Consider the following 14,050-nt stretch of genomic DNA (forward strand, 5'->3'; position numbering starts at 1 on the left):
GTGACTGGCAATGCTAATCCCAGACTCTTTTTATACTGTGCCCAGACGGGCCTCAGAATGCTTCTCAACACAGCCCACCAGGCAGCCAACACCAATGGATCAGAGTCAATACACAGGTGAAATCCATTCTTGGTGTCATAAGTGTCTGGTACGTAATCTGCCCTTAATAAGTATTTACTTATTAATGGGTGAATATGAAAGTTTGAGTCTATAATCATTCTCTCTCCTTAACAGTTAGGGTACGTGTTTAGGCTAAATAGAATGCTTTCAGAGGGATGATTTGTGTACAAAAAAAAAAAAAAAAAAAATGTGGAGAATGGGGAGTCTGAAAGACCAGGGGCTCAGGGGTGTCACGTAACTGTGGTGACAGGCAGTGGGGTGGGCGACATAGTGATCAAAGGGAAAGAGAGGTTGGAGAAGAGGTGACAGTTTGCTCTTGAGGTCCTGCTCTAGAGGGGACTGGATAATACAGTGTCGTCCCTGGTTGTCATGGTGATGAAGCTCAGCCTGTGTGAGAGGGACCCTTTCTGGCCCGTGACTAACAAAGCAGGCATCTCCGCAAAGTCTAGAACTGCTGGTAGAAGGAAGGAAGGAAGGAAGGAAGGCAGGAAGGAAGAAGGATTGTCAGAGCTGTAGGAGAGCGCCTGGCCTTATAACCAGCCTGGGGTCACTCGTCCCCTTGTGCTAACACTAAGATGGGGACAAATCATTTATCCTGTGTGGGGAAATACAAAGGAAAATGAAAAGCACAGGCTGCAAAAGACAGCACCATCTGAGGGTCAGTATTAAGCTCGGACTTTGTTCCTACTTCTTCTTCTGAGTCCCTTGACGTGGGAAAGGAATCCACATTTAGTGACCACAGATGCTCCACTTCTTAGTTTTGGGGCCCCATGATTAAAATAAAGGGACTTGGGACTTCTCTGGGGGCACAGTGGTTGAGAATCTGCCTGCCAATGCAGGGGACACGGGTTCGAGCCCTGGTCCAGGAAGATCCCACATTCCGCGGAGCAACTAAGCCCATGCACCACAACTGCTGAACCTGAGCTCTAGAGCCCACGAGCCACAACTACTGAGCCCGCGCGCCACAACTACTGAAGCCCGCATACCTAGAGCCTGTGTTCCACAACAAGAGAAGCCACCACAATAAGAAGCCTACGCACCGCAGTGAAGAGTAGCCCATGCTCGCCGCAACTAGAGAAAGCCCGCGCGCAGCAACGAAGACCCAACGCAACCAAAGATAAATAAATTAAAAAATAAATAAATAAAATAAAGTAAAGGGACATGGTCCATTGCCACCTGCTGTGTCGCCATCCATCCAGTGATTCTACCCAGAAGTAATGGTGGCCTCGGAGGAGGGCAGGTAAAGGGGAAGCTGCAGGAGGAATGGAGATGACCCAAGACCAGGATGCCCGGACTCTCGCCTCCCGCCTCTACCCTGGCTGCTGGCCTGGTGGGGCTGTGTCTGGGGCAGCTGGACACTTCTTTGCTAACCTCCACTTAATCGCATTTTTTTCCAGAAGATGATGTGCAGCTGAAAGTCTCCTGAAAGCTCTAATAGGGCCAATATTCTTAGTCATGATACCATCAAGTAATGTATGTCAAAGCCTTTGATAAACGGTCAGACACTTTACAGACACTGGGCTTCAGCTGATCACGGCAAAGCTCTGGAGGCCCGTGTGGGATGCGTCCAGGTAGACCAGAAACCGCAGCCCCTTGAGTCCCTGTTCTGGTGCCCTGAGGTGGAGTAAATTCTTACCCTTGCTCAGCTACAAAGGGTCATGTTTTATTCCTTCTTAGAAACAAGGTTTCCCCAGAGCAGCTCTGTGTTAGCTGACACTCTGGAACATTCCCTAGGGGATGAGACCACATGACCCACACCTAATTCACAGGGATGGTATAAACTCGACCCTTTTTAGAAGCTGTTGATAAAGCTTGAAAAACAAAAGGAAGCTATGTGAGCCCTATATTGGCTTACTAGAGATTTGTTCATTCAGCAGATATTTGTGGAGTCAGGCCCTGTGCCGAGTTCTGAGTGCACAATGGTCCGTCCTGCTCCTGTAATGATCACTGTTAACCCTCACATACCTCCCGCTGAGTGACGAGCAGCGTTCCAAGGGCTCTGCGAGTTTTAGCTCATCTCGTCTGCCTCACAGCGCTTCAAGGGAATGCTTTGTTGTCCCACTTTACAGATGAGGACACTGAGGCATGAAGAGCTGAAGGCACTTGCCCAGATAACACACACAGCTTGTGTGCGATCAAGCCAAGACGGACCGAGGGGGTTTGACTCTGGAGTCTGCCTTTCATCGTCACCCTCTACTGTTTCTACCATGTTGTACTTCCTCTTGTAGGATTTACAGACTAGCGGGGCAGACGGACAATTTTTTAAAAAGCTGTAAACTCAGTGCGGTCATGGCTGTGGAAGAAGTGGGCGGGATGCAGGGAACAAGGCTGGGGGTGGCCTCTTGAGAAGACCTCAAAGCCAAATCCTAAGTATGAGAAGAATCAGCTATGGGAAGAAGAAGGTGTGGGAGAAGGCTGTAGGCAGACAGAACAGGATGTGTGAAGGCTGTAGAGTGGGAAGGGGTGGGAAGGGGTTTGAATTTTGCCCTAAAGGTAGTGAGAGACTATTGGACAATTATAAGCAGGTGGGTAACAAAAAGTTATGGATTGAATCGTGTCCCTCCAGAAAAAGGTATGTTGGAGTCCTAAACCCCAGGACCTCAGAATATGACCTTACTTAGAGATTGGGTCTTTAATGAGCTAAATGAGGTCATTAGGATGGGCTGTAGTCCAATATGATTGTGTCCTCACATAAAGGGGAAATTTGGACACTGAGAGAAGACTATGTGACAATGAAAGCAGGGATCAGGGTGATGGATCTAGAAGCCAAGGAACCCCAGATGGCCAGCAGACCACCAGAGGCTCAGGGAGCAGCAAGGAACAGATGCTCATTCACTGCCCTCAGGAGACACCAACACTGCCACCACCTTCATCACAGACTCTGCGCCTCCAGAATTGTGAGATTTCCTTTGTTTAAGCTCTGCAATCTCAGGAAAGGTGAAAGGTGAGTAAAAACTCACCACTCCAGGTCCCAGGAGCCATTCTCCTTCCCAGTGAATCAAGTGCGCTAATTGACAAGTGAAACGGACTAGCTGAAGTCTTGGTCACCCCTCACAGCCCCCCAGCAGAGGTCACCAAAAGGTCAGACCATATACCGAAGTCTCAGTCCTTGCCGTTCCCCGTACATTATTGGCTGCATGAAAACCAGAAACAAAAGAAAACCACCAACATGTAGAATTTCATTCACATAATGGTGGGAGAGTCCCTGGAGCAAGAGAGGACAAGCCTTGGTGCAGAAGCACTTTTCAAGATGCCTCTGTGTTACCTTTTCTCATGTCTCTTTGGGCAAAGTAGAGTGCATGGCCAAGCCCAGAGTCAAGAGGAGAGATAGATTCCACCCCCTGATGGGGGAGTAGCAGGGAATTTGTGGCCTTTGTCTTTTTTTGTTTGTGTGTTTTGCAATTGAACATACTTATCTACTCCTATGGACAAGTGTGTTCCCCCCCAAATTCATATTTTGTAGCCGTAACCCCCAGTGTGATGGTATTTGGAAGTGGAACCTTTGGCAGGTCATGAGGGTGGAGCCTTCATGATGGCATTGGTGTTCTTTTAAGAAGAACTTGCTCACTCCCTGACATGTGAGGACACGGGGAGAAGGTGGCTGTCTACAAGCCAGGAAAAGAGACCTCCCCAGAACCTGGCCACGTTGGCACCCTGATCCAGACTTCCAGCCTCCAGAACTGTGAGAAAATAAATTTCTGGTGGTTAAACTACCCTGTCGGTGATATTTTGTTATGGCAGCCCAAGCTGACCAAGATACCTGCTTATAGGTGACCTAGAAGTCTCACCTGAAAACAAATAGAGCATGTCAGGAGGCACGGTGCTGAGAACAAATGAGGATGCCCAGCTGGGTTAAATTCAAGAAGGCATCAGAGGAGCCTTTAATCTGCTCCTGAGGGATGACATGGAGTTTGCCAGATGGAGAAAAGGAGGGGAAACTTTCCAGGCAGAGGGAACAGCCTATTCAAAGGTGGGAAGTTGTGAAATATCTGATTCCTCTTGCTCTTAATCTTGGAGAAAACAAAACTTCAGAACCTTCTTTGAGAGATTAATTTTCCACTGCTTTGGGATGTTTGTGTCTGAGACACTGGTTAGGTTTCTGTTTGGTGCCCACGACTTTGCTGGCGGCGTTGGAAATGGAAAACCCAAAGAGAATTTAATTTTAAAGGCTGTTTAAAAAGAGAGTGAAAGTGGGACCAATTTTCTCCCTGGGTCAGACACCAGTATTATAAAACATCCCTTTTATTGTTCTGAAAAAATAAAATGAAGAGTTTGCTTCCGAAATCAAAGCAAACTCCCATCTCCAGAGGTTTTTTTTGGACCTTGACAGGGGGATGGGGCCTTTCTTCAAGACTTCTGACACTGACTCAGGAAGAAAACCAGCTTGTCATTCAAGGGAAGCTTGGGAAAGAAAGCTCTTCCCCACAAATGGGGCCCCCAGGATCCTCCTCCTCTAGTGAATCAGGAATTAACAATGGAAATGGAAAAAGACGTGTGCCATCTTGGGGGACTCCCGTTATTTTCAATGGTCATTGTTTTTGTATTTGAACTATATATGAATACCTTTTTTTTTTTTTTTTTTTTTTTGCCGTACGCGGGGCTCTCACTGTTGTGGCCTCTCCCATTGCGGAGCGCAGGCTCCGGACGCGCAGGCTCAGCGGCCATGGCTCACGGGCCCAGCCGCTCCGCGGCACGTGGGATCCTCCCAGACCGGGGCACGATCCCGTGTCCCCTGCATCGGCAAGCGGACTCTCAACCACTGCGCCACCAGGGAAGCCCTATGAATACCTTTAAGATCATTCGCTTCTTTCCTTTAACCCCTGTGAATGAAATATCTATATCTCTATCTCCAGTGAATTTTGAAATTTCAGACACAAAAATTAAATATCCATTCTGGTGCAGTGAACTTTTTTTATGGCAACTGACTTTTCCTCAGAGTGGCATATATGCTAATTAAAAAACCCTTTAATGCAGATGTACTTTTGAAATGAAAAGAATTCAAATTAACTTAATTTTCAAAATATTACAATGCTCTTGGGAGAACTTCCTTGAATCTCTAAGGGTAGGGAAAACAGAAAGTGAGAGTTCTATCCCCAAAACATTGAGAATGCAACATTTTTTCACCAAAGTCGCTCTTTGCTTTCGTGGGGGCATCTGAGGTGAGGGAAGCATTTTTGTGAAGACCTGGTACTTAGTGGAGTGTCCTGCACAATACACCCAGACCACCTTCCCAGGCTCAGTGAGTCTGTTTTCACTTTGTGGGAAATCTCTGTTCCAGTGCTGTCTCTTTGGGTAGACAAGTTGGCCGAGGGGTGTCATCTTGTTCCCAGCCCTACTATCCCCATATAGACCTAAGCATTCAGGAGGGAGAGCGGGAGAATTTGTTCCAGTCCTCAGACTCTGTTTTGTAAAAGTACTGCCAGACACGATCAGCTACTTCCAGGGCTCAAATCTGGAAGGATAGCATTTTCTCTTCATTCAGGCCCCTTTAAAATGAAAGATGGCAGGAGAAGCAGGCAGAAAGAGGAGCCTGATGGCTTCTTTTGGGTAGTTTAGAGCCTTTGACTTTTAAAAGAGAAGGTTTCTTTAGCTTTCGAGCTTTTTCAGTTATAAAATACACGACTTTTTTGTTTTTGTAGCCAGCACGTGCATTTAAAATAGAAGAGGAAAAGGAAAAGTGTGTGTGTGTGGGGGGGTGGGGGTGGAAGCCTTAAAATCCACAAGAAAATGATTTCTTGCTGAACACAGACCATTGAATGGAGCAGTTGTGAACTTTGAGATTTACCAAATGGATGGATCTGTTCCTGCTCTGTTTTTAAGACCTTAAATCAGAAGTTGTACTGAAAACTGATACTGAAAGATGGAAGGCTATTGATTTTAAGTGGAGAGTTTTAATTTTTCCAAGGCAGTTTCTTTCTTGAAGAATCACACAGAAGCAAGGTGTGTCAGCTGAAGGTTCTCTCAGCTTCACTCTGGTATAAACTGGGCTGCCCACCGGCCCTGTGAGAACCCGTATCCACACCCTCCCCTGACACCATAGCTCTGCCAATTGCTTTGTCCCTTGTGTCTTGTTAAAGTTGCTGACTTCTCCAGGGAGCTGCGACTCTATGTCTTTCCTTTCAGAGATGCCAGGTGATACCCCAACTTTTCCTCCAGGGAATATTTTTGTGTTTCGGATTAATATCAGGACCACCATTTGGCTCCTGATTTAATCCCAAAGATTCCACATTTACATTTCCTGGGGCCCCTTCCTCTCTTCTTCCAGCTGCCCTTCAGTGGCACTTTTTCCTTCTTTCTTGACATCACAGTATTCCACCTGGCCAGTCTCTCTGGATTTGCTTCCATCCTTATTTCTTTCTGCTTGGAAAACCCTGAATTGTATGTGCTTGTTGCCCTCCTTCATCCCAGCATCTCATTACTTTCTTTCTTTAAAACTCCCTGTGGTTCTTGGGGGCCCCATGTCTGCCATGGAGAAGCTAGAAAGCCCATGGGCCGTGTTTCAAAAGACACATCAGGAAATTCTGAGCATGTTTTGAAATTCCTACTAATTCTATGGGATTACAGAGGTTTATAAACCGCATTCCACATTTTTCCCTTGGTATTCTCACATCCTTCTGAAATGTCAAAGGGACTGGATTTCTCTTTATCCAGATATTAAACGTGTATGAAAACTCTAGGGGAGGGGAATTAAGATGCTCAGTCTGGTTTCCCTTTTCAAATCTGCTGAGGCTGTAGGACTATTAATGTACGTTTCTATTATTATTTGGCAATAAGGTACAAATATAATGGGAGCTTTTTATCTCTCGTTTTTAAAAGTTTTGTGATGAAATGACAGGTCACATTTATCAAGCAGTAAACTTATGCCAGGCACAGCATTCAGCACTTTCTGTGGCTTAGTTCATTTGACCCTCATACAGCCTGAGATGTAGGTACTATTATTATCCACGTTTTATAGATGAGAGACGCTGGATGAGAGAGCTGGGTCTTCTTTACAGATTTGTGACTGTTTTTTGTTTATGATAAACTCCTCCAAGAGAAATGGAAACCTGGAGTGAGTTTGGTGAAATAATCAGGTAGAATTACTATAAAAACCACTTGCTCGATCCTGGTCTGACCACAGAGTTCACGGGCACCATTTTTAAGACAAGCATCTGCTACCTTTATCTGTGGTCACCGCCAGATCGTGGAGAGGGGCAGTGACTGGAGGAGATTTTTTTTTGGGGGGGGGCTGCTTTGGGTCTTTGTTGCTGCACGCGGGCTTTTCTAGATGTGGTGAGCGGGGCTACTCTTTGTTGTGGTGCGCGGGCTTCTCATTGCGGTGGCTTCTTTTGTTGCGGAGCACGGGCTCTAGGCGCGCAGGCTTCAGTAGTTGTGGCACGCGACCTCAGTAGTTGTGGCTCGCAGGCTCTAGAATGCAGGTTCTGTAGTTGTGGCACACAGGCTTAGTTGCTCCGCAGCATGTGGGATCTTCCCGGACCAGAGCTCGAACCCGTGTGCCCTGCATTGGCAGGCGGATTCTTAACCACTGCGCCACCAGGGAAGCCCTGGAGGAGATTTCTGTCATCTTTTGCAGCCAGGGGTGACAAGGAGACAAGCAGTTTGACGTCTTAAGAACTCCTTGAAGGAAGAAAGTTCATAAAGCTTTTAGAGTCAGTTCTCTGACCCCATATCACACTCACCAAACTTCTTCAGTTGGATCCCCGTCCCATTACCATAACATGCTACCTTATGTAGCATTCTGCACTATTTCAGGCACCCCACCTGTCACAGGATGCTCTGTGTCCCTAAAGATAAAGGGAAATAGAAACGGTCATAGGGCGATATTCGTCAAACTTCAGTATCGTTCACTCTTCTTATAACCCCGCGTGTTGACTCGTGATTTTTATTTAAGTTTTACTTATTGTGCTTGCATGTAAAATTAAACTCCTTTTGGGCTTCCCTGGTGGCGCAGTCGTTGAGAGTCCGCCTGCCGATGCAGGGGACATGGGTTCGTGCCCCGGTCCGGGAAGATCCCACATGCCGCGGAGCGGCTGGGCCCGTGAGCCATGGCCGCTGAGCGTGCGCGTCCGGAGCCTGTGCTCCACAACGGGAGAGGCCACAACAGTGAGAGGACCGCGTACCGAAAAAAAAAAAAAAAAAAAAATTAAACTCCTTTTATTTAGGGTCCTGTAGAAATGAAAAACCAAAACTCATTTACAAGTTAAATCTAACCAAGACTAAAAGAACCCCCAAATATTCAAATGAGCAACATTCACTAAATGCTAAGGCTCCTGTGGGTGGGAGCTGAATTGCTGTACGCGGTCTGAGTGTGGCTCTCACCGCTGGGCACAGGCTTTCTGAGCTGCTCAGTCCCAGCTTGTGATCACTGCACTCACTCACCACTTTTCACTCTTTGAGTGGCTTTTAACCTTGGGTGTGCACGGGAAGCACGTGGGGGGCGGGTGCCCACCCCCAGAGTTTCAAACTCAGTAGGTCTGGCGCGGGGCCCCAGAATTTGCATTTCTAACAAGTTCCCAGGTGATGCCTCGGCTGTTGGCCTGAGGACCACACTTTGGGAACCACCACACTCTTCAGGTAATCAGGAGGCTTTCTTTCCCACAGATATAAGCACAGAGACATCACTGACAAATTAAGTCCACCTCTGCTCCGTTCTCATTGGCCTATGATAATAAAGGTGATATATGTTAGCACACACCTTAATAAAAGTGTGTGTTGGTAAACACAAACGCAAAAGCAGGCACTGCAGTCAAGTGTGTACAGTTGGAGGGTGACTGGGTTACATGGCGGCCGGCCCATGTCCCTGGTTGGGCTTTGTCAAATGTTTTAGTATTGTCACCACAAGAAAAGCAAAAGTAGGACTGCTGAGCCCCTGAAGTTGTGTCCCTGGGCCTCAGTTTGAGAATCACTGTATGGGTTGGGTACCGTAAAACACCTGTGGGAAAAATGATATTGTTTAAGTACCAGGCTGTTCAGCTTTAGGTGTGAGTGTCAGAGCCAGGATTAAGGCACACAGAGGTGAGCGGGGACAGGATTGACTGGTCGTGTTCCACAGCCAACCGGTAGAAGTAGCCTTTGGCCTTCGTATCTGAAGCCCCTCCCCATGCATTGCCCTGAATGGCCCGAGCTGCCTTACGGAGGTTGGAAGCTGTTTGAGGTTCTTCAGGGGTCTCCAGCAACAACCTCGTGGAGTGTCTCATGGGGTTTCCATCCATAAGAGCCGTGTGTCCAAGACCCCTTTGATGCAAAAACGATAAAATTTGGAGGCCCTCTTAGTTCTCCCCTCTCATCAGTCTCCAAGCGTCCTCCAAGCAAGGATGGTTGGCTCTGCCTCAAACAGACCCACAATGCAGCACTGCATCCCAGTTTCTCAGACAGGTTACATCCCCTAACACCCCTTCCCTCTGCCCCCAAACTGGCTCTCCTCCCAGCTTCCTGTCTTCTATCACGCTCACCACCACCATCCGGCTTTCCATGTTTGCATCTTGCATCCCCTTCAGACGTCTCTATTGCTGATTTGCCTTTCTCTTTCCACTGCACGCCATCCCTCCCGTTCAGACTTTAATAACAACATGACACAGTCTCCTGCTCATTCTGAGCCCCCATCCACTTAATGCCAGGTGACTACTCCCCACATTATCTGGCCATAGAAGGTTTATTCACCCAACATCTATGCTTGTCCTGGGAAACGTGTTCCACTGAGCACACACAGGAAAACGCTGCTCTAAACGGCTCTGCATGTGCTTTGTTCATTCTTGTCCCCATTTCTTGGTCTACACAGTGTTTCCTCATATCCAGCCGGCCAAGACAGATAAGCTCACACACATATACTTACCCCTGAGAGGCCTCCCATCTTCACGTACTTATTATAGTCCTCTGTCGCCCTTAATTCCACTCCTCTGGTGTCAAGGGCAGCAGAGTTCAGCATTTTCGTACCCCCTCTGCACTCGCTATTGGAAAGAACTGTGCTTGTTTATTTGTTGACTTGCTGGCTGTCAGCCTTCACCCAATTCTAAGTCCAAGATGGCGGCTCCTTGTCTGGCTCCCCACCCGCCCCAGAGCCAGCATCTATTCCACTGCCTGGGGCAGAGAGCCGACCTGCAAGCATCTGTGGAATGAATGTTGACGTATCAGTCAGGAGCTGGGTCTTGGCATATGCCTGCAATTCGAGAATGATCTCTAGCTGGAGCCTGTGGGCTCTGTACCTGTCCTTCTCCAGAGCGCTGTGATTCAGAGGCGCCTTGGTGGAATCGGGCCCCAAGGGTCTTCATTTCAGTCTGTCTCATTGGATTTGTTTTGACTGGAGATCCTGTTGCCTCTTTTTAAAACATTCCCTTGGGCTCTTTTGAACACTTCAGACCTCTTGGCAGGCAAGGCATTTCATCCCCATCAGGAAATCTCATCAAAATGATATTAGGATTTCACATCAGGAAAATAAAAATCCTCCAAGAGATGTTGCTGCTCTCTAGCTTGGCTTTGGATAGAAGTATAGTTAAGCCCGTTCGGAAGGTATTCTGACCACATCTGAGATACTGGTCCAGAGCTGGGTGGCCAAATCTCTCAATAAACAATAAGATAGAGAATAAAAGTGGGAAAGAGACTTCCTTTCCCCTCCCCACCTCCAAAGGAATTTCTCCAGGGTCAGGCCAAAACAGAACTCAAGGGAAGAGCAGAACACCAGTGTGGGCTCTGAGACTTCTGTCTCAAAGGGCTGAGTGGTAGCCAGGCACGCCGGCTATGCCGTGACTTGACCTCCTGGGCAGGGTCTTGCTGTGTAGTTTTTGGTCTGGCCTCCTCCAGGATCCACCTTTTAAACTGTACTTGGAAAACCACATCACGGCAGACCTACTTTTATTCGAGGTTCCTATTTATATGAGGTTCCCCAGGTATTTTTCACATCATTTGGTCTGGACTTCCTTCCAGAAGGAAGGGACATAGTTTCCCCTCCTTACTGGGATAGCTCTTGAAGCTCTTTATTTATTAATTTTTAATTTAATTTTATATTGGAGTATGGTTGATTTACAATACTGTGTTAGTTTCAGGTGTACAGCGAAGTGATTCAGTTATACATATATCCATTCTTTTTCTCATCCTTTTCCCATAATAGGTTATTACAGAATATTGAGTAGCGTTCCCTGTGCTATACAGTAGGTCCTTGTTGTTTATCAATTTTATATATAGTAGTGTGTATCTGTTAACCCCAAACTCCTAATTTATCCCCCCCTTCCCCTTTTGGTAACCATAAGTTTCTATGTCTGTGAATCTGTTTCTGTTTTGTAAATAAGTTCATTTGTATCATGTTGAAGCTCTTTAACCTCTTCTGATTGCCTGTGCAAATCATCAGAGTTGTGCTTTCACCCACGCCTTTCACATTTGCTGTTTCAGAGAAGAGCTGAGTGTTCTAGAAAATGACCAGGAAGGAGCACCGCGGTGGACATGAAAGTGGCAGGACTGCAGCTTCCCCAAGCCCATGTCCTCTTTGTCCTCCTCTCCCCGGGGTCTTCTTCTGGTCTCATGCTCTGGTGTCTCTCTTTTCAGAGGTGTGAACATGTATGCCATGCTGACCGGGACCCTGCCTTTCACGGTGGAGCCTTTTAGCCTGAGGGCTTTGTACCAGAAGATGGTGGACAAGGAAATGAACCCCCTTCCCACCCAGCTCTCCACAGGTAATGCACCTGCCACTCCGATTCAGGGTCCAGGGCTGCACTCTGACCACTGGAAGCAGTGTTTGTTTTGCAGCACTGGAGTTAGGACGACCCTCTGATTGTACTCGGTCTCTTCCTAGTATTAAAGCTAAGTCGCAAAATATGGTTGGGTTTCCCATCCCTAAGGAGGCACTCTCCTCAATCCTTTCTTTTTCCGTTGTAATTCTGAACCCCTAACTTCCTCCTTCTGCACAAAATACACATATCAAAAGGATCGTATAGTCTCCCTTGGAAAAATACTTTCAGGCTGGCTTGTTTTAAAACTCACCATATTATAATGTTGACTTTGAAAAGAATTGAACATCACGTTTCTGTTGTGTCTTCCTTAGTCAAGTCACTGTAAAGAAATATTAGTTTCATTCAACTTTGGTCTGGGATTTGTTTAGCAATGTGAGTTTTTGAGCCTGTTCAGGAGCTTTTAAATATATATAGGTTTGGTTACTTGATTAAACTGAAGCATCAGGTGTGTTTGGAAAGTACACTCAACTTTACCTGGTTCACGTTTCAGTAAACAGTTCGTATTAAGGTTTGGTTTCAGATCCAGCAGATTAGTACAGTTTGTTCTTTGGTTTGTTTCACAATTCACTTCAAGTTCCTGGCCTTGGCTTGGCCTCGACATTCATTTAATTGGCTCCTTAGAATAAACTCAGCTTCACTAAGATCAGGCATGTGGCCAAGAAAGAAAAAAGGAGTAATTATTTAATTTCAATGTATGAAACATGGTTAAAATATAGCATTTTTGTTTGACTGCTATCAGGTATTTTTTTCTTGAGTTTATAAAGCATCCATGAGGCTGACCCGGAATTTAATGCTTGCCAAATGGCACCCAAGATGAAATGCATTCCTATAGGTAATTATCTAATTCGGTTCATACTTTCACCTCTGCTGGGGAGGTTCGAATCTCTGGAGGCTGAAAGCAAAGCAGGCATTACGTACTTAGAAAGATGAGTTACACAGTTCTGTCGTTGTAAAAGAAATAGTTCTGTACCAAGAGCCATAACTCCTGGAGTTAGAAAATGTGAAAAATGTTGATTGAATTGTTATCTTTATGTTTTAGAGCTTTCGGAAATGTTGAAAGTGCTGCAATGAAAGCACATTCATTCATTCCTTCCATATTTCACATTCATTCACTTATTCCATGAATATGTCCTGGGCATCAACTCTGTGCTAGGAATGCTCTAGGCACCAGGAGAATAAAACAGTCTCTACCCTTATAGAGCATACCTATCAGCAGGGGAGGCAAAAAAATAACATATAAACAAACACGTGTGATGTTTAATAGTTTAAATGCTCTAAAGAAAATAAGATAAACCAGGATAAGGGGATAGAGAATAAAGATAGGTTTTTGTTGATGTTGTTTTTTAACCAATTACAATTTTTAAACACCTTTTTGTTGTGGTGTAATTGTGGATTCACATGCAGTAGTGAGAAATCATACAGCGAGATATGTTTACCCTTCACCCAGTTTCCCCCATTGGTAGGATCTTAAGTAACTGTAGTTTAATATCACCACCAGGACCTTGTTAGAATCCACTGAGCTTATTGAGATATGCCTGCACCTGTGTGTGTTGGTGTGTATTTAGTTCTATGCAGTTTCATCACACGTGCAGAGTCATGTGACAGTACACAGTCAAGGTAGGGAACAGTCCCAGGACCAGGATTCCTTGTCCTACCCTTCTTTAGCGACAGCCACCTCCCTGCCTCCTAATTAACCCCTGGCAACCACTAACATGTTCTCCAACTCTATCATGTGTCCTTTCAAAAATGCTGTATATTTATATATATATCACTTTTTGTCACTCAGCATAATTCCTTTGGGACCCGTCCAAGTTGTTGCATGTATCAATCCTTTGTACCTTTTTCTTGCTGAGTAGTAGTCCATGGTATAGATATACCATAGTGTAAATATTCACCCATTGAAGGACAACTGGTTGCTTCCAGTCTCCAGCTACTATGAATAAATATTCTGTCAACATTCATGTACAGGTTTTTGTGTGAACATGTTTTCATTTCTCTGAGATGAATGCCTAGGAGTGAAATCGCTGGGTTGTATAGTAAGCACATGTTTGGTTTGTAAGGAACTGTTAACACTCCTGTTCTGAGTGGCTGTACCACTTGGCATTCTCTCTAGCAATGTGTGAGTGATCCAGTTTCTCTGCATCCTTGCCAGCATCTGATACTCTCACTACTTTTTATTTTAGCCATTCTGATAGGGTCTAATGATACCT

At 45.9% G+C, this 14,050-nt stretch overlaps 1 protein-coding gene across 1 annotated transcript in view; it reads left to right on the top strand.

The window, feature by feature from the left end:
• The window catches only part of HUNK (hormonally up-regulated Neu-associated kinase), a gene marked incomplete at both ends in the record, with an annotated part of 110,337 nt that overhangs the window by 66,360 nt on the left and 29,927 nt on the right, over positions 1-14,050 (top strand). Inside the window, one exon of the mRNA XM_082655599.1 lies at positions 11,656-11,783. Coding sequence (XP_082511725.1) covers positions 11,656-11,783 — 128 coding nt within the window. The remainder of the gene's footprint in view (positions 1-11,655; positions 11,784-14,050) is intronic.

The sequence above is a fragment of the Grampus griseus genome (assembly GCF_964374135.1).
Source record: "Grampus griseus genome assembly, chromosome: 5".
Lineage (NCBI taxonomy): Eukaryota > Metazoa > Chordata > Mammalia > Artiodactyla > Delphinidae > Grampus > Grampus griseus.